Source organism: Pleurodeles waltl, chromosome 12, assembly GCF_031143425.1.
Source record: "Pleurodeles waltl isolate 20211129_DDA chromosome 12, aPleWal1.hap1.20221129, whole genome shotgun sequence".
Taxonomy (NCBI): Eukaryota; Metazoa; Chordata; class Amphibia; order Caudata; family Salamandridae; genus Pleurodeles; species Pleurodeles waltl.
The window spans coordinates 497,852,117-497,874,474 of record NC_090451.1 but is presented as its reverse complement, the minus strand read 5'-3'; the positions used below and the strand labels follow the sequence as shown (position 1 = coordinate 497,874,474).

At 41.5% G+C, this 22,358-nt stretch overlaps 1 protein-coding gene across 3 annotated transcripts in view; it reads left to right on the top strand.

The window, feature by feature from the left end:
* Positions 1–22,358, top strand: part of CPNE2 (copine 2) — a 703,062-nt gene that overhangs the window by 368,081 nt on the left and 312,623 nt on the right. For all 3 annotated transcript variants that reach the window (XM_069217223.1, XM_069217224.1, XM_069217225.1), the window contains exon 3: positions 12,191–12,370. In XM_069217223.1, coding sequence (XP_069073324.1) covers positions 12,191–12,370 — 180 coding nt within the window. The remainder of the gene's footprint in view (positions 1–12,190; positions 12,371–22,358) is intronic.

Genomic DNA, 22,358 nt, shown 5'->3' with positions numbered 1-22,358 from the left:
TTGTATCCATGGAGACAGGGCCAACTACCCCCTGGAGCTGGTAGAAATAGAATGGGGAGCATACCGTGATTTCCTTCCCATAGGCTTAATGGACAACTTAATAGAAGAATGCGTTATTGGCACCGATTACTGTAGATTTACTGAACTCTTAGATCAAACACGAAAGTCCGAGCCTACCACTGATTGGTGGTTGGACGCCCCATTTGCTACCACACTCATTGATGGTACCCCAGAACGGAGGAAACTAACCCGAAAGGAAAAGAGAGAAGAAAAACTAAAATATACCATAGACAAGACAAAAGGGTTCCCAGAAAAAACGGTAGCCAGCCTCGACAGTGCCCCAGTTTCTTTTAGAGTTAGCCAACGAGAGGACCCCACCCTTGTGCATGCTTGGAGGAATGCCAAAAGTGACTCTACCGGGGAGGTAGGTCCACACTTCATAGTCCATAAGAACCTATTATATAGAGTTACTATGACGGTAAACGGGGAAAAGAAGCAACTAGTGGTGCCAGAGGCTTACCGGTCTCAGGTGTTATTCCTAGCCCATAACCAACCAGGTGGTGGCCATTATGGCTGAGAAAAAAACGAAGAATACTTATTGAGACGTTTTTATTGGCCCGGAGTCTATGCACACATCCAAAAGTATTGTACACAATGTCCTAGATGTCAGTTAGTTGAACCAGGAGCAGTGAGGAGAGCCCCTCTACATCCCCTACCTATTATAGACACTCCCTTTAGACACGTGGGAATGGATCTGATCGGTCCTCTTTTACCGTCTTCTAAGGGTCATACACATATCCTCGTTCTTGTAGACTATGCTAGCAGATATCCTGAGGCGATCCCTCTTACCAGCACCACCACAAAAGCAGTCGCACAAGCCATGATAACATTTTTTTATTGTGTAGGTTTCCCTCAAGAAATCCTCACTGATCAAGGCACTCCCTTTGTATCAGGTCTCATGAAACAGATTTGTAAAACACTGAGAATTTCCCAAATAAAAACTGCAGTATACCACCCACAGACAGATGGTTTAGTGGAACGATATAATCGCACCATTAAAACACTACTGCGGAAAATAGTAGATGGTTCGGGAAAAGGCTGGGACCAGAAACTACCCCTGGTCCTTTACGCAATACTGTCGCATGAACAGTCCTCCACTGGGCATAGTCCGTTCGAACTGGTATTCGGGAGACAACCCCGTAACTTACTTGACATGGCAGCAGAAATGTGGGAGGAAGAGAATAATGAATAAAAACCTCTACTGGAATATATCCACAAGTTAAAAACACAACTACAAACAGTTTGGGAAGATGTGCGATATCATTTAGAAAAAGCTCAAGAGACCCAAAAGACCTATTATGAGCAGAGCGCCAAATTACGGGTTCTCCAACCCAATGACCAAGTACTAATAATGCGACCCACATTTGAACATAAACTACTGGCTAAATGGCAAGGTCCTTACCGGGTAATAAAATCAGTCTCGCCCGTCACTTATCTTATTGAAATAAACGACCAACCAAAACGGACCCAAATCTATCACATTAATCTGTTAAAAAAGTGGGAAAACCCTGAGAATACCAATAACCTCCCTGCTATTGGCTGCCTAGTAACACCAACCATTGGGTTAGGTCTTAACCTATATCCCACGCCAAAAACAGAGAAAAAAACAAGTCCTTGTATCAATGAGTCTCTTTCCAAGACAGAAAAAAGCCAATTATCTGAGTTGATACAACAGAACTTCGAGTTTTTCTCAGAGATTCCCGGCCGGACATCTCTGGTTCAACACCATATTAGAACACCGGAGGGCCAGACCATACGCTTACAACCCTACCGGATTCCCGAAGCAAGGAAAAACATTATCGAAGAACAAAATAACGAAAATGTTATCTTTAAAAGTTATTGAACCCTCCACCAGCCCTTGGTGCTCCCCAGTTGTTCTGGTTCCAAAACCGGATGGATCCATCCGGTTTTGCATTGACTTCAGGAAACTTAATGATATATCTCTATTCGACACATATCCTATCCCCCGGGTAGACGAGGTACTAGAAAAGATAGGGGGAGCCCGCTTTATGTCTACCATTGATCTAACGAAAGGCTATTGGCAGATCCCCTTGGCCCCGAATGACAAAGAGAAGACGGCCTTTGCAACCCCGTCTGGTCTGTACCATTTCACTGTTCTTCCCTTTGGACTTCACGGAGCACCTGCTACATTTCAACGCTTAATGGACCGGCTCATACGACCGTTCCAAGCGTTCACAGCCGCATATCTCGACGACATTGTCGTCTTTAGCAATTCATGGCCAGAACACCTACAACACCTAGAAAAAGTGTTTTATACGTTAGCGAGGGACCGCCTCACAGCCAATCCCAAGAAATGTGTACTAGGACAAACCCAAATTGCCTATCTCGGATACGTCATTGGTAAGGGGGTCCTACATCCACAGAAAGATAAGGTTGAGGCTATCAAACAGATACCTATTCCCAGAACCAAGAAAGAACTCCGTTCTTTTTTAGGGTTGGTAGGATATTATCGCAGATTCATTCCACAGTATTCCACCATTACGGCCCCCCTCACCGACTTTTTGAAGAAACAGTACCCCACCACCCTTCCCCCTTTTTCAACCTCTCAGCTTAAGGGGTTCCAATTACTCAAAGATTCCCTTACGACAAAACCAGTTTTGAGGTGTCTGGATTTTTCCAAACCCTTCCACCTCTACATCGACGCTTCCAACGTCGGTCTTGGGGCTGTCCTAGCCCAACCCGACTAACTGGGTCATGACCATCCTATCGCATACATTAGTCGCAAGCTCCTCCCGAGAGAAGTTCACTACCCTACTATCGATAAGGAATGCCTGGCCATAAAATGGGCCATTGAATGTTTACAGTATAATCTCCTGGGCCGACCTTTTGTCCTCTACACTGATCATGCCCCTTTGACCTGGTTGGCCTCCCATAAGGATTCTGATTCCAGAGTTTTACGCTGGTTTCTTGAGCTCCAGCCTTTTACCTTTCAGGTCCGCCACATTCCCGGAACCCGACAATGCCCCGCTGATTTTCTCTCCTGCTGTCCGGACTCTACGGTCCTCTACCAGTCCCGTTCTTGGGATGGGGAGTGTAGAAGGGTGTCGTCCACCTTGTCTACAGATTCTTCAGAATGGCGCCGGTCACGCACCTCGTCCGATCCCGTTCCGCGTCTCCAGGGAGACGCGTGAAGGCGGGACGATACATCGGCACCGGATTTCCGGGTCGCCGATAACATCAAAAGGACGGACTTCGCGGAGGAGGAGGGACGACCCGGAAGAGGAAGGAGCGAGGAGCGGACGCGCCGAGGGAGAAATGCCGAGACCGAGCAAGATGAGGAGGAGGCAACCCGCCTGGAAAACGGAGCCAGAAAGGAAAACGGAGAAGGAGACAAGCCCCGCCACGACCCAGGAGGGTCGTGGCTCTTCAAGGTACGGTCCCTGTTGAAGGGACAGCAGGATAAGGGAAATAAAATACGCGAGGGTATAAAGGGAGGGGTAGAAGAGAAGAGAAACACCGGGGAGGGAACAGGGAAAGAGGGCAGTTTGGGCTGTGCACCAGGAAGCTGGGTGACACACTTATCGTAAAACCTCCCTGCCACCAGCCTCAGAGGGATACCCTCCCCCCCCTCATATACCTGCACAACCTAACACACCAACCCCAGTGTTTTTCCTTAACCCTCCCGCTCGCTTACTAACTCAAGGGGACATCCCCCTACCACGCCACTTACCTGGTCATGTCTTCTTGTTTTCCGAGACCCTGCAAGAAAGAGAGAAGAGAGACGTAACCAGAAGACCACCACAACCCAGGACAAGCAGAACATAACGGACCATTAAAACAGCAAGACCTTTACAGAAGCAATTCCAATAAAAAGGACACGTATAGAAGAACACTATATTAATACCCTAGTTTAATATATCACAACTCAAATAAAAAATCCCCTTTGGGAACTAACTTATAAGACGAGTCAGAGTCCTTTGTACCGCCGAGCCTTCCACAGTATCCTTGCTGCCTGCCTGAACCAGCTGATGCCCGAATTGGTAGGTCCCGATCGGACGGGTTTCATCCCGAACCGACAATGTGGATTCGACACCAAGCGGCTACTGCATACATTAGACAAGGCACAGCGAGCAGGGCAGTAACTGATGTTGCTCAGTATAGACGGCAAGAAGGTGTTTGATCGAGTCCATTGGCTGCATCTCCACACTACGCTTGAGCACTTTGGCCTTGGGCCTCAGTTCCGGACCTGGATCGCGAGTGCCTATAGCCAACTGAGGGCCTCGGTTAGAGTTAACGGGGTGATATCCACTCCCTTCTCGGTGGGTGACGGGACGCATCAGGGGTGCCCACCGTCCCCCCCTACTCTTTGCTCTATATATGGAGCCATTTGTGCAGAGGGTGAGGGACAACTTGGAAATCACAGGGGTTGTATTTTGTGGAGAAGAGTATACCATTGCACTTTACGCAGACGATGTGGTGGTGACACTCAACAACCCGTTAAAGGCTCTCCGGCCTTCCTGGAAGAGGTGGAGGCTTTTGGGACGGTGTCAGGTTTCCAGGTCAACCTTTCAAATTCCCATGCACTCAGTCTAATGCTCCCGAGGGAGACGGTGAGCAAATTAGCACAGCACTATCCCTTCCGGTGGCAGGAGGACTCCATTCCATATCTGGGCATCCAGATAGCTAGAACAGTATCAGAATCAGCAACGAAGAACTACCAGCTCCTCGTGAAAGGTGTTAAGGCTGACCTGGCAAAATGGAGACACCATCCCATCTCGTGGATTGATAGAATAGCTACCATTAAAAAGTTGGTCCTCGCCAGGACACTTTTTCTATGTCAGGCACTACCGGCCGAGCCTCATCCCGGCACCTTAGAGGCGCTGCAGGGCAAAATCAATCGCTTTGTATGGGGGGTAAGAAACCTAAAATGGCTAGCCTCCTGGCGTGTCGATCCCCGCGCAAGGGAAGCCTGGGAATTTCAGATGTCTGGCAATATTACAAGGCTACACAGCTAAGGTACCTTGTGGAATGGTCCAGACCAGAGTCGAACAAGCGCTGGCTGTTCATGGACCGCGCAGTAGCGGGCGCTTCCCTGTGGAGGATCCCATTCCTACCGTGCCGCTTTTGGCCTTGGGGACTGTATTCGTACCCTGTCACCAGAGCCACTAAGAGGGTGTGGGACCAAAAGGCCCGATCAAGCAACTTGACCTCATTCCCCTCCCCCGACACCTATTGTAGGGAACTCAGATTTCTCCCCGGGCCTGGACTATAGTGCCTACCGCACCTGGACGGCCCCCCACTGCTGCTCCATTGGACATTTATTTGATGATGAAGTAATAATCTCTTTCGAAACCTTTAGAAGGTCCCAGTCTCTCCCAGAAACAGGGAGAATGCGTTACCTCCAGATCCGCCACCGGGTATCGTACCTCTCAATCAGGCATGCCGACCCCTCCCACAATATGAAAGATGGCTGCTGACCAAGAAGTCAGACAAACACATAGTTTTGGAGCTCTACGATTTGTTCCAGCTGGAAGTCCAGATCCCTAAAATCCTGAGTCAAGCTTGTTGCGAGACAGAACTGGGAATATCCATGACAACGGGGGACTGGGAGGCGATCTACTATAGGGCACATCCACAGCATGTTGCGCAACCAGCACAGACTGTAGTGAAGGTAGCTACTTACTGGTATCTCACCCCGGCCCGACTCCACCAAATGGACCGCTCTTGATCACCTCTTTGCTGGAAGGGATGCAATGGCCTACGTATTTTGACCAAAAACAACAGAAGGTGGACGGAATGTAGAGCAAATCAAACATTTACCCCCAGTCACAGATCTGGGTGTATTCCATCAGTTTTTTTGGTTGCCATGCCATTCCAGTTTGGACCCAGCCAAATGCAAATCAGCCTTGACCCTGTTCCCCACGGGAACATTCCAGCCCAAACTTCCAGGCCAGGTCTTCCCTGGACCAGAAACAAGCATCCCTTGGACCGGTTTCAGGCCAGCCTAGCTTGAATCTGGTGGCATAGCAAGCACAGGACCCACGTCTGGGCATACCCTTCCCACTTGGGGTGACAAATGCAAAAACAACAGATGATGGCCGGAATGTAGAGCAAATCAAACATTCACCCCCAGTCACAGATCTGGGTTTAATCCATCAGTTTGTTTGCTTGCCATGCCATTCTAGTTTGGACCTAGCCATATGCAAATCAGTCTTGACCCTGTTCCCCATGGGCCCGAACGGGTATTTTGACCCACATCTTATGGGAATGTCCGAGGCTCACCACATACTGGGATGAATCCTACACGACATTGACCTCCACATGAACACTCAACTTCCACGCTTCCCAGCATACATCATACTAGGCCTCCCAAACCCCCTGACATTTCCCTTCAAATCCATGCGGGCTGACAGATCAATCTTGCATTGGGGCAGCCCTTCAAAATATACTGTCTCTCTGGTGAACACCTCAGACCCCGACACAGCTGGGATGGCTACACAGGGTTTGGTCGATCCTGGGGATGGAAAAACTCACTCTATCCCTTACATCACAGGGGGACTCTTATAGGAAGTTATGGCACTCTTTCTTGTCCTTGCTCTTTGGGGAATTCAGAGAATTGACATACCCTAGATATCTGCGACTTCTCCACCTACAAGAAAAGGAGATGCGGACGGGTGTGTAGACGTGCTGGAGATCCCATTCTTGGTCCTGCAGCCGTGACTAAAGCTAGCGCACCCAGGGGGGAGGGGAGGGTGGAGGTGGTCACGGGGGAAGCTTGTTGCCTTTTAGTCCCTGGGGACTGTTGGGTGCTGCTACAACCTCTGAGTTCTGTTTTTTTTATTTGTCCTCTTTTTCCATACTGAAAACCCACAATAAAGAAATTTGAACAATAAAACATACATAAAGTGGGCTTTGGCTTCATCAAGAGATGAATTGCCATCTCACCTCGTATTGTTGGTGTAGGGACTACTTTATATCTCAAAAGAACACTGAATCATCACACATTATATTCGTAATGTCATACCTACATTGTGTTCAGATAATAATCTTTTTTTGTTTTGTTTTTCAATGCAAAAGTCTTTTGATTGTTTTCGTCAGGGCTCACATTTTGCCTAATTGAACAGTTCTTATAAACTATCATTGAAAAGTGAATGAGTCTAGCTATAAGATGCAAATGCAGGCATGTAAAATTATGTTTGCAGTCTCTCACACATCAAACCAAGGCCTATTATCTTTGTCAAAGCGTTTTTGAACAGTGGCTGTTTACAACTGAGCTCAAGTTACTTTCTTTGTTGTGTACCCACTTCTAAAATAGAGTAACCTAAAATTGTGTAATTAAATACACGTTTGGCTCAAAACATTATACTGTGCATTAATAATTTATTTTGGTGTGGTTAGTTAATTGGGTTAAAAAACATTCAAAAATGTCTTTGCACATAGATTTATTGATCAGATACTGCTAGATCTGGAGGTATAACTAGTATTTGTAATACAATATTGTCAATGGGTACAGCTGATTCAAAATGATCTAACATTTTACTGACAGCCGAAGAAAATTAATTAGAGATTGTTATATTAGTGCATTGAGTCAGATCGATAGCACACTTTACCCACATTAGCAGATATTCAGTCACTTTTGAACCTTACGCTTATTACAGGGACATCTGTTTAATATTGCCTCATATTCTCAATTATAGACTATTTTGACAGCAATCATTTTCCTTAGAGGTTCCAACTATAAAGTGTATGTGGCTGAGCACATACAATTATTGAATGATTTGCGCTGTGACAAATTGAGTGGGATTTCTACGATTTGCATACAGTCTTTTGAGGATTTTTTTTTTTTTTAAATAAATGAGAGTATCATAGTTTGTAGAAATGGAGCAAAATCATCAGTGGTTTCCCCTCTCTATATAATTAGTCTAAGATAGTGGGTAATTTATTAAGTGGACTGTCTGTTAAAGCTCAAAAGCATACGGCTAACATTGTTAACTCAGAAAAACATCATGTTTTGAATCCTTGATTTGACTTGTTAGGGACTGAGAAGCTGAGGAAATGAGCTTGAATTTGCAGGGCTGTTTTATATGGATCTCTAATTCAATTATTTTCTCCCAGTGAAATGAAAAGAACAATTACAATACAGAACAGAATTGTGCATAAAATTTAGGTTAATTTAATACTGGCCTTTTTAAGATGAGGGGCAGTGCCAATCTATTTGATTGAATTTATTTGCAGTATCAGCTGAATACTCTTTCTGTAGCACTAATTTTAAATATAATTAAACACAGTAAGTACTCATTCTCACAAGTTTAGACAAATTGCAATGGCTGTAAATTGGCCATTTACAAATCCCCACCCACATATCTTGCCACACGACACAAGAACCTTGAAAAAATTGACTTGTTCATTGCTAGGTACCAGGGCCTAGATATCATAGAATTTGAGAAGACCAAGGAATCAATAACTTCGGATTTGTTAGGTATCTATGCCATCTTTACCCAAATATAAAGCACAATACGTGGGACAGAAACCATGTAGGTGATGACTAAATATTTTATCCTAGACCACATGGGCATATTGGAGATCAGTTGTGACATATTCTTAGAACTCTTGTCATTTGTGATATTTGTGGTGCAATCAGAGTAAAAGTCTCATAGTGGAACAATGTTAGTGCTGATTTCTACAAGGGACTTTTTTGATTTGTTAGACCTTCAAAGGCTAAACATTCATAAGGATTACGGGGCTAGGAGAGTACACCATTCATTGATAGACAGGGCTATTGTCAGTTCTGAACTGTTCATATGAGACTTAGGCACACCACCTGCAAAGCAGAGGGCAGCGCTCAGGGTGCCATAGACTGAATTTCAACCCGTTTAGCCCCAAGGACAGCCCCGGAGGAGAAACAGAGAATTGTCTTATAGATGCATACCAGATTTATTTATGCACAGAAATAAGACTGCAGAAATAAGTTTACTGCACCAAACTCTGAAGTATTGGATATGTGTCCTTATAAATGTCTCCGCAACTTATAGCTTTTTAGACAATATTGTGTGCTCTGAGATGAATCATCTAGCCAAATTAAAAAAAAAGTCAATCCTTCAAATCCCTTCACACAGGTGAGCATTGCCTTGTGTATTTCATGCAAATGGAGCTGGTATTGAAGCATTCCACAGAGCGTATGTCAGATCAGCGTTGTCAATCACCCAGGCATACAAAGTTGGCTATCAAAGAACCCTTTCAATACATGATCTTTACCTAAGTGGGTATCCCAAAGACTAAGGGTCAGTCCTTAACTGCTAGTCACAGCTAAATATGATTATTCTACATTTGTTGACACTGAAAATATTTTAACCCATCAAATTGATATTATTCACAAACAGCTTATAGGAGTTTTGCTTTTATGATTAGTGGGCAAAACTGATTTAGCCTTTTAATAAAAACGCCCATATTAGATTTTTTACTAATAGCCAAATTTCTCATTTTATACAGCTGGACAGGAGATTACACAGGAATGAACACTGGCTTCTCCACATTGTTGAGGGGAATAACGCCAAGCAAGAATCCTGCATGTTGCAAATCCAACTTCATCATATAAAGCACAACATTATTACTTTAGCATTAATTTAGATACATCAAAAGTGTTCCCTCTAAAAGTATATACCACTCAAACAAATAATGACCTCCTGGTCTTGATGGTTTCTAGAAATGGAATGCTTTAGTTGAGACTAAAACATGAAAAATGCCTATTCACTTTTTCAGCATTTTAATAAAAGGATTGTAATATGGAGCCAGTTCTGCATTAAACATGTGTTTATTTATCACTAGTTTTAATTATGTAGTGCCTGTTATAATGATTTGCATTACTTATACAATACATTTTGATTTGATTTCAATTAAACATACACTACACAACATCATCCCAAATATTCCAATGAAAACTCAACTGTGCATTTAATGAAGAAAGTCAAGATTGTGCTAAAGGTTTACACTACTGCATATACTGCACTACACAGACGTAAGCTTCACTGCACTCAACACTATGAGATAGCAAATGTATCTGCCTAGGTATTTACAGTGCCCGTATGCCCATACATACATGGGCTCTAAGGTATGAATGGCTGACAGCATTGCTAATGCTGTTGGAAGGGAGGTGGAGGAGTGCTGCTAAAGGAGGGAATATTGGGAAGACGCTTACAATGCATGCTAGCTCAATTAGAACACTGGGCATGTAGGTAAGCAACATCCCTGGACAGATCTTTAGGACCATGGGTCGGACTTCTTAACATCACACCAGACAGTGGTATAAGGAATTTACTGAACACCACAGAGTATTGGTAGTGTACCTTCAGGAATGTGAAAACGCTAACACACAGACCACACCCCAACAACAATGAGAGTAGCAAAACATGCATCCATTATATCTGCATACTCACAAGAAGGGCCACCACCTTAGACACCTCTGCAATGACTGCCCATGGCAGAGTAGCAGCACAAAAACCACCTGCAGAGCCTCAAACTATAATATCACGACATAGACTGTTGACTAATCGGTACAATGCTCGTAAGATTAGACAGTACATTTATACAAGGAGTATAAACATACAAACGGTTTGAGGTATAGAATGTTGGGACTTAATTCTGCACAGGAGTACCCTCTTTTCTGGCCAGTGCATCAATGTTTTATATTCAAAACAGTACCAAAGTGCCCTTAAAAAAATAGTATGTTTTTTTATATAAAAATCTGAATGACAAAAAGAAACTTACTGCATGAAACAATGTAAGTGTAGCAAGTTATTGCCTCACTCTACATATGGAGTGTCATAAGTGAACAAATTAAGCAAAATATAATTAGAAGAGACTTTTGTGTAAGGCTGGTAGAAGTCTTTAGTTTCTCCACTGACCCTGGAGTGATACATTGCTTTAAATTAAATGAGTTTTCCAATTCTAGATCAACTGAGTTTTAAAATGAAATGATGTGATTTTCTTAAAGTAAAAATGCCTAATGATTAAATGTCATTATAAATTGTACCTATTACTTTCTAATATGATAGCCTAAACAAATGGAAAAATAACAAGAAGGCAATCTGTTTCTGTCCACGAGGGTATGATGCACTTCTAGCATAGAGAATGAAAACCCCCTCACCTCTGCATACGGATGTGTCAAACATATGGTTCTGGAAACATTCTATGTATATTTCATGTACATTTCTTTGATTTACCCACAGTATCTATTTCATAATTTTTAACAACAGAAGAAACTATTTACTCCCCAGTAGATCCTAAAAATTTGCTTTAAAAATATGTCTTAAATGAGCACACCAAAGGAGCATTTAGAAAAATGCACTACATACGATAAGTGCTTCAAAAGAACTGCATAGTACTGTCCAGTGCAATTTTGAATAGGTCATACAAATGTAAGTACTTATTGGAATGAAACCGTACTTTTTAACGGCAAAACCTAAGTGTTATCTATCATGTTCCTGTTATTCAGCATTATATAGAGAATAAATGTTCTTTATCAAAACAATTTTGTTTTTAGGTGACTTTGTGGTGAACGAACTGGAGGATCCTCATTGTTCATTTACTTTATAAATATCATGTCACATTCAAAATCAAAGGAAGTGAACCACAAATAGATCAAATTTGTTTTCTAAAAACAATTAGTTTTATGATCGTCTGCTGTCAATTATAATAACATTGCTATGTAGCATTTCCATTTATTGCAGTGGGTCACATTACCAAAGACTTCAGAAATTCTGCATAGTGTTACTTTGAAATCCATAATGTTCCTTTCCTATCCACTCTGTATTCAAATATACCAATGAATATCTGTTTACCAACTATTTCAAACAGATTCTTGAGAATGGGGCAATTTCTTTTATTGGCACTTGACAGATTATATACCAAAACATATATATTATTGATGTTCTATGGCCATCAATCAAAGTTCAATTGTTATAATTGCATTTGTTCTTTGGCATACGAAGAACTATTCAAAACAACTTTGAAAGCCTTTTAAATTAATATAGAACATAAATATTTACATATTAAATATGTTATTTTTTTATATTTGAACATTTAGAAAATATTTGTTTTACTAAAGCTTAGAAATTGTGCCCAGAAAATTGCATAATGTCTTTATTGAAAACATTCTATTTTTCTCTTACAGATTGACAGGACAGAAACAACCGTTAATAATCTCAACCCTGTATTTGCCAAGAAATTCATCATCAATTATCACTTTGAAGAAGTACAGAAATTAAAATTTGCTATGTTTGATCAAGATAAGTCAAGTACACAGTTATATGAGCATGATTTTCTTGGGGAATTCTGCTGTACACTTGGATCGGTGAGTCTTCTCTCTGAAATGTTAAAATATGTAAAGTACTGTAATTTTATGAAAGTTGTTACTGGGGAAAAATGGAAGTCTTTTAAAAAATGTAGGTATCTATTGTTTACTTAGTGGCAGTAACCTTTTTCTGATGTCATTTTGCAAATGTAACAAAACTGAATGTTCGCTTGAAATATATGTTCAATACTGAAATGAAGCATATTGTATTTTTACCTAGCCTTTTTAAAATGGATACTTTGTTTCAGACTCCGTTCTCCACTTCCTCTCTTCAAAACGGGTGATCATCAGAAAAGAGTACATTTTGATGTCCTTCTAATAGTAGAATTATGACTGGAGCTACACATATAACTACTACTGATATTAATACTACACCTATCATCACTCCTTCATGCACTTATACTACTACCACAAATGTAATTATATGTACTTCTACTGTTATTGCTACTACTGGTACAACAACTGGTCCTACTGCTAATAATGCTTCTACAGTATGCACTCCTACTCTGACAAGTAGTGTTCAAAGTCCTACCAGCATCATCACTAATACAATATTACTGCTGTGTCCAGTGCTTTAACAGATACTAAAACTACTGTGATGACACTGCTACTTCTAAAAGTAAAAATCTAAATCACTTTTTGACTGAAAAACATCTCCTCTTGCACCTGTTATACTTCTACTCCTGATATTGTTGCCTTGGCTCCTAGCAGTAACATCCTCAATGGTCTCCTTCATTTATATATATTAGTTGTGGGCGATAGGGCCTTGCCCCTAAATATCTGAAATTTAAAGTTATAATAGCAGGTCATCCCTATTATATAAAAATATGTCAGGAAACTTTTAAGACTGTGTCATCGTTCAAGCATTTGGGATTCCTCTTTAATAGGATATTCACATAGATGAGTTGAAAGAACATTGACTACACATTCACCCTTTGGGTATTAAGTCTTAAATCCAAATAATAAAGCAATGGGTGATGCACTAACTCACTGTAAGAAAAACAAAGTTATTGGTGCCAAATGAGAATTTGGGGAAAATCAGGAGTGTGGTGCTCTACAAATAAGTGACAATAATTGGCCAAAGCTGTCAAAGATATGCACCTCCACCTGTTTTTATAAAGCATAGCTAAATTGAGGTGGATTTTGTCCCGGACCTGGGGCTAGCCTCACTTTTTTACTCGGTCAATTTGTGGACCAACCCACTACAAAGATTGTTTTGTACAGCAGCCCTAAAATGTATAATTTCTTGTGACCAATAGTAAAAAAGTACATAACCAGAATACATAAGTGAGAACTTACCGAACTGGGGCTGAATACTTTTGGGGAGAACCCACATTGAGCAAAAAGACATCATTTGTAATAAATAAATTTAGATAATTTCCCATCAAGCAACTGATGAGGTGAATAAGACATTGAGTGAAAACAAAAGTGACTAGAGAGCAGTGAATTATTGGATTTAGAATACAGTCATTCACACTAATGACTCTATATGAGCCTTGCATAACATATAGAATTATAGATAGGTGACAGTGAAATACTGGGATGTTTTTCACCAATGGGCTCTGCGTAACAAGAATGAAGCTTGAGTTGTCTATGATGTCAGTCAGAACCCTAGGTGAAAAACATCCTTGTAATAAGCTTTTTAACCATCTATAATTTTATGTTTTCTGTGCCCCCCCCCCCCCCAAATCATCTGCCTTTGCTTTCAACTGCTACTCAGGGTCAGAGGAGTATTGAGGAGCCAGACATAACATGATCTCTCTTCCCTGATCCAAATGTGAAAAAATACCTTACCTGCCGTCCTTAACCAACCACTATCATCTTCTCTGCCTTCGTTCCCTCTCTTACTGCTGTGCTTTCTGATTTCAGTCAAGCAGCGCTGCACTAAAAGGCCCTCAGAAAGCCTTTTCAGCTGGACCTGGAAGGCCTTTATGACATGGCAACAGTAGGTAATGAGTTACTGTGCTATAGCAGCAGTGTGATACCAGATTTAGAATCTGGTGTAAACAATAGAGGCTTCATATGGAGGCTATGTGTAACATAAATATAAATCACAGTGACTATCCACCTAAGCTAGAGGGAGCAAGGCATTATGGATTGGATAGAGATTTTACTGAATCTCAGTCCCTGATTGGTACTAGATAATACTTTCTTGTCATCAGCCAAATACTCCAACCTATTCCAAGGGTACTGTAATACATAGATAAACAAGAGTGCAGCAAGAACATGGGCATAGAAGACATTGTGGAACTGCAGTCCCATTTTGTGTTACATATTAGAACATTAGAGATAGCAACAAAGTCAAATGTCAATATCAAACAATTTAGTGCATGGGAAAAATCATCAGGGAATGCCTGATTCACAAATATACTGCACTGCCTTACTCGCAAAATACACCTGGCTTGTGCCTGGAATTCAGCACTATGTTAGGAGAACTACACCAGTAGGTTCACACCTGTTTGCAGCAAAATCTTCGTGAATCTTACCCAAAATCTTTTGCCCATAGTAGTATTTCTGCTCTGTTTTTGATGAACTAAATACTTCCCAGTGCTTAATTTGGGTTATGAGTGTTTGTCACTGGTAATTATTTTAAACACCGCCATTTATTTATGAGTGTACACCACATGGTGGTGCTCTCAGCTTATTTGTTTGGCACAGCACACGTATCTAGCAAGTGAGTGTATTACAAAATAATAAAACTTGCACATCCAGGCCACCCCTACAGCTGGGGTGACCTGCAATAGTCAAAATGTCACACTTGTTAAAATGGAATGGTTGGTAGGTAATGCTAGCATTGCCATTTGACAGCAGTGGCAGGTGTTGTGAGTGGTGGTAGCTAGAGTGGACTACTTTAGGCACTGGCACTTACATTTTTTAAAATAAAGCACTAATAGTTCCCTTTTGTAGAGGAAGACTGTAGCAGTATGCTACAGATAGTTGCAACTTTGATTTTACATCATTGGTGTTAAATGTTGTTGTTGCTTTCAAAGTATTTTTTAGTAGAAAGAACAGTTTTGCAAAAACTAACCATATCTCATTGTTCACTTTCACTGATCGGTCATTGCTTAACGTATGATTTGCCTGATCATGTGGAGACACGGCTCTCATTCACCTCCTGCAAAGTAAATACAAGTTGAATTGTGACTCTACCTTTATTTCCTTACATTTCAAAATCTAAAACATAAACTGGCTAGGAATATCAGTTGTGCAGTGCATTTCAAAGAAAAGGAGTGATTGAGTCTTGAACTTTTCAAATATGTGTAGTGTAAATTTTGCTGCAGTTTTTGCCACCAGAAAAACTGCACTAAGACTCTTTTGTGGGCCATTCTCAACATTTCATTTGAATTCTTTACAAGATGTGTAACTCACTGCTAAAGTACCTTTAGAGGTAGCCAAATTGCATCATACTAGTTGTAACAGAAATTCATCAGTTTGTGGAGAAGTCCAAAAACAGAATCAGAATTTATTAGCAAAAATTCCCCCATCAAACTAGCTCGCTGGTGGAGGAACTTCTGCAGTGGAATTCTTCTCCAGATTTATCATTTCTTCCACATATCAGAGGATTTTCCATTACCACCCACCACCTCCATATCAGATTATGGGGGTTAGTACAACTTTGGAGGAGGTGTTAATCCGTCCCAAATGTGACGGATATACCACCAGCCGTATTATGAGTTCCATAGGATATAATGGACTCGTAATACGGCTGGTGGTATATCCGTCACTTTACCGTCACTTTTGGGACGGATTAACACCTCCTGCAAAGTTGTAATAACCCCGTATGTGTTTTTTATAGAGTACACTATGATGGTCACCAATCATAACTAACTGGTATATTTATATCAGTAAGCAACAACTACAAAGCCTGGTGACCTAATGAAAGGCAAGTCGGTATTCTAAAAAAAAGAAAATGGAAGCCAAGCAAGGGCAAATGGCAACCCCTTTTCATGCTGGTCCAGTTTAAGGATTCATTTATTGATGGATACCAGTGCAGCCATTCAATACAACATTAGGAAAACAATTGAAACCATAGTCATTTTCTATTTAATCTATAATATGTTTATATGTATTTTTGATACAGAATGATTTTCTACCAAGACCACCACTGGAAGGCATTGGTGTCTTTTTTACAGTAATTTTATAATGGTGTAGTGTGTAAAGCACAGAGTGCTTTCAACACCACAGAAAACTATTTAGGTCATTAAAAAAATCTAACAGAAAATAAACATTTAAAATGTGAGCTGTGTCTGAGGCTTAAATACTCAAAACCTCACATAACGTGTCATAGCTCACAGTTGGCCACCATATTGCTCTTGAGTTATCATTTTTATGTATTATGTGCTGTTGCCAAATATATGTTTCATTTTTTGTGGTCAACAGTAAGTTATATTGCGTGTCTGTGTGTTCTAAAACATACCTGGGGAATTTCACTGAGTTTGTGCATTTAAAACTCAAGTTTCTAAGGGTAGTTTTTAAATGAATTTCATTGGGTTTGCCAAGATTTACATATTTTTCTAACCCCCGCTGTGCATGGCCAAAGGTATGGGCACAGGGCCTGGCCTTCTAGTGAAGCCTGCACCCCACTGTGGCTACTGTTCACTGGAGATGGACGCACTGTATGGCTTGGGACCTGACCCTGCACCCTACCTCCTGCCTTCCATACAAAGTGAGGCACATTTTAGGTTGAGCCTAGGTAGCGCACATGCACTGTGTGGAAGACCTGTTGTATTGAATAAACAACTTTGCTCCCGCCTGCTGCTTACCATTGGTTTAGTCCAGTGTCACTCTTCTTTGCTGCCTCCTAAGTGGTTCACGCAGTGATACATCACTTCCGTTTTTTGCAGAGGAACACCCCTCAACTTCAGTTTCCTTCCGCTTGCATTCTTCATCTGTTTTTGGGGCAAAGTAGTTTTTTTGTAATTGTTGCAGCGCCGCACACCGCACCTTATCTTTAAGTATTGCGGCTGTGTTTTTCATTCTTTCTTTTTAATTACTTGAAACACACTTTAACTCTCAGTGCGGTGCCCATTTCATGATCGCCAAGCTTTATCTTTTACTTTCCTGCTCGTTTTGTTAAGTACTTGGAACTTACCTTAGCTCTCAGCGTGGCACCCATTTCACTAGGGCTGCGCTTTCTCTTGAATTTTCCTGCTTGTTTTCTTAATTATTACTTATTAGCTATTGGTAATCTTACCATGCTGTACATTTCCATGCTAACGACAATATGAAGCTGGGGTTTGCCTAACTCTGCCATGGCCAGACCTTGGGGTGTGGTCACTCCCCTGGTGAAGACCAGAACATGCATTTTATGTAGATTTATTTATTTTCTTAATTTTTTTTATATATCGTGAACTCGCCGCCAAGGTACTCTGGCACTTTCATGAGCACCAGTTACTTTACACCAAGATATATACTTTTTTTATCTATGGGGACATTAAGGGGGTCATTACGACCCTGGCGGCCGGCGGTAAGCTGGCGGTAACACCGCCAACAGGCTGGCGGTGTTCAGCCAGCTATTATGACCGTAGCGCAATAGCCACGGCCATACCACCGGCCCCTCCACTATACCGCCAGGCTTCCGCCTGGCGGTCATAATCCCTAGGGCAGCGGTGCAAGCACCGCTGCCATGGGGATTATGAGTCCCCGACCGCCAGCCTGTCCGTGGCGGTAAACACCGCCATGGAAAGGCTGGCGGTAAGGGGACTTGGGGTGCCCCTGGGGGCCCCTGCACTGCCCATGCACTTGGCATGGGCAGTGCAGGGGCCCCCAGACATAGCCCTGTCGCGCATTTCACTGCCCGAAGAAATGCGCGACGGGTGCTACTGCACCCGCTGCACATCAGCATTGCCGCCGGCTCTATTATGAGCCAGCAGCAATGTTGATGTGACTTTTCCGCTGGGCCAGCGGACGGTAACACTGTTACTGTCCGCTGGCCCAGCGGAAAAGTCATAATAGGGAGCCAGGAATACCGCCGGCAATGGCGGTATTCTGGCTCCCGCAGCCTCAGCGGTCTTTTTGAAAGACCGCCGAGGTTGTAATGAGGCCCTAAGTGATTCGCCCAGAAAAACAGGATGTTCTTCCGACGCCACCACTCGAACCCGCTCCATAGTCTGCAGTTTCAGCCCTTGCGCCACATCCTTCCCCGTGAAACGTTTGATAATAAAAAATATCTGATATTTCATTGATGAAGCTTGCCTGTATTAACAATAAAAGATATAAACATTGTGTTAACATGTGCTTGCTTTGTTTTCTGACCTTGTTTGCTCGTTTCTAATGCACTCTGGTCCACATTATCAGAACATCACTCTGCCTCATTTTGTAGTGAACTCCAGTTATATTACATGATTACATTTTCTTTTATAATTGGCACAGGCACATTAGGGAATTTGCTGAAAAATACAGTATTTTAAACATATACTAACATTGTACTCTGTTCCAAAGTTTGAAAAAATTGGCAGCTCGGGCCTGTCACATACATGTTATTTATTCTCTCCCGCCTTCACAAGTGCGTGCTTCATCCCTAGCCTTACGGAAAAAGAGCAACAACAGTTGTTTAAATTAAAATTTGAATACTTTACAATAAACTTCATCTTGGGCTTAGCGGACCACTGCATATTTGATATTTCCAGCTCTGCAGGCCAATCAAAAGCAGCGGATTCTCTAAGTAATTTTTTTTTCTTGGCCAGTCTACCCCATATTATCAGTTCAGTCGAAGTATTATTGCATCATCAAATATTTTTACTTCAGATTATTGCCTTTCACAAAATACTGATCAACCATAATACGTATTTAACTACAGTTAATGTGTTTCCAATAATAACACAGAATTTATTACATGGAATTTATTCTGCTTTAGTATGAAACCATTTCTTTGTATGTTGATTTACTGCTAAAGCTTTACATTGGTTTCTTTCTGTGTTATGGGGATAATTTTCACAGGATTTATATAGCGTGAACTCAATCCCAAGGTGTTGGAGCGGTTTACCTGAGCACCAGTTACGTTACACAAGGACATATACAATTTTGATAGGCACAGAATTGATTGAATGATTTGCCCAGAATCACCAGTTGTTCAGCCGACACCAGGACTTGAACCTGGTTCCCTAGCTTTAAACAAACACTGGACATGAATCTTTTATTGTTGTTTTAAAATCATGCTTATTTTAGAGATCATTCAGTTTACTTTGTGTTAATATTATCGGCCAGGTGATACATTCGTACTGAAGGCTTCCCCGCTACTAATACAAAGTAGGGGTCTAAAAGGCGCACATTAAACCTTGTAAGCCAACAGTTTTGTCACATTTGCAGTTGGTGAATAGGGGTGGAACAGGAGGTTGAGTCAGCAATTCTTTGGCAGACAGTCGATTTTAAGCACATTGTATTGTAAAGTGGTCACACCTCTGTCTAGATCTTTGGTGGGTGTTACAGCATGAAGATAGCCCTACTATTACCAGATTCACTAATTAAAGGCTGTCTCTAGTTATCTATTGGCTTTCTTGTATGCACCAGTGATTTACATTTTATGAAGCATTTTATGAAGTGCAAAATTAAAAAAATGGACAAAAGCAATCAAAATGATTTTTATGCAAAAGTTAATTGGTTTCCAATAAAAACGCTAAATGTATTACTTGGACTTTTTTCAGCGACAGCATGATACCATTTATTTTTATGGTGCCTTGTTAGTAAACCCTCATATTGGTTTCTATGTTTCAGAGATACATTTTTAAAATTTTTACATAGTGCGAACTTGACACCAAGGTATTGTAGCGATTTACATGAGCACTCATTAGGTTGCTCAATGACACATTCATTTTTGGTAGGTATGGGGACATTAAATGATTTGCACAGAATCACAAGATGCTGAGCTGATGCTGAAACTTGAACCTGGTTCCCCAGCTACAAAGTTGGCAGCTTCAGTCGTTGCGTCACATCCTTTACTCTGAACCACAGAAGCTCCTTGTTTCCATTTCTTATTATGTCATTTTGTGCTACATGGAACTCTGTGCACAGTTTGTAGTGTTATTGTTTGCTCCATAATCCAGCATTACTTTCAGGCAAAAAAAACACTAACAACGAAAGCGAACTTCTCGCTGTTAGTTTTACATTCTGCTTATTTTATACAAAATTCACATTTTAGGGTTAGCAAGCCTTTCACTTTATAAAAGTAACATTGTATTCTCTACAGCTCACACCAATATCTATTCACCATGCCACATAATTCTACTACACAAATGCACTCTACAACACACAATTCCACACCTCACAAATAAACAACTAACAATTCCAGTACAACACACATAGTTCTACTACACTCCACATACATCCACTACACTACAAAACAAAACATATAGGTAAAAAACATTATCATTTACAATGCCAGTAGCTCTAACTCTGACAAATGCGAGACTGATTGCTTTGGAAATGCTTGTTTGAAATTTGGCTTTGCTTGTGCTATTTTTAGACTGCCTGAAACTTGGATGGCCTCAGTATGGTACTTACATGGCATATTTCAGCACAGTGTCCTTATAGATATCAGCAGTTACTACTGTATGCATGTTAATATTATGACTGATATCTAACAATCGTGTAGCTCATGATGGGGAGAGGGGAACTTCCTGGCTCATGTGCAGTGAAAGTCATAGCATTTATATGAACGCTAACAGCTGGCATGATTGCAATACCGTGCTGAATATGAGTATAAAGTGGTGGCTAAATTAACTGACTTTAATAGCATGTTCTATGTGTCAATTTCACGACTCACTAAGAGATTACAGCCCTTTATGCATGCTGATTTACTCATTTTGTAATTTTTAAAGGTTTGCTGAGTTATGCATGCACACAGCCTACCGATGCAGTTATCTAGGCATTACCTCTTCTGCATTCCTGTGAGTTGCACCTATACTCTCCTGAGTGGCCTGTCGAGATTGATAACCTTGGCTGCTGTGTGAGGTACACGTATGATAATTAGGGGTGGGTGAAATCCAAATGCAGAAGGTGAAATGTGGGAATTTCTTTGACCTGCTCCCTGCTCCGTGAGCAGAAAAAAAGACTGTGAGGCGAGGGGGCTGGGGAGTGTATTTACCGTAGCGCTAACTCCGATAAGGTAAGTAGATTGCCCAGCTTCTCACAGTGCACTTCAAAGAAACTTGCTGAGTAGACATTTCTGTGAGCAGCACGTACATGCAAGGATCTCGCAACAATCACATTCCAGATCCCCTGTTGGGGTATGTCCTATGAAGAACACTTTCATCGGTGGCAACTGCAAATAAATGTAACTATCATTTAATTAGTTAGATTTACTGGTCCAGGACTGTGCTGGGAGGCTCAACAATTCCTCGTTTCTTGCAGCCTGCAATGCCCTGACTGAGGAATTATTTTGCAGTGCATTCCTCTTCATTCCTCACGTTATCCAGTCAGCTGGGAGGCAGGTGCAGAAACGGGGGAAATTGTCCACAGTTTGACATCTGCTTTCTCTTATGGGAGGAAATACCTTTTGCCAATCTTACTCAGAGCTCAGACAGTACTCCCTGTTTCTGTGAGTATCGGCTGCTGATCCTCGGTTACACCAGTGTGGACCTGCTCAATACATGCTGTGACCTAGGGCAACTCTGTTCATTTGCAGCACCAAAAAGCTTCTTATACTGACCACAATGTAATCCAACACTCCCGGAATGCCACGCTCTCTTCAAGGTTTGGTATAAATGAACCTTTTATTAAGTTTGTATGGAGACTGTAAACAGTTCACTCTCTGTTTCAATCTATGGGTTTAATGCATTTTGGTTTGTTTTTTTTGCATTTAAACGTATTGCATTTTAATTAAAAAGCGTTCACTCAACCGCGCTAGCCATTGTTGCTTTATATCAGATTCTATAAATACCTCTTCCGGGTTTCACGTTTATCACATGCTCTGTATCAACAGAAGCCTTTCCTGTTCTCGTGCTCGAGTCATTTTCAAGCACTTCGATGGTTTTACGTGGTGGATTTAGGA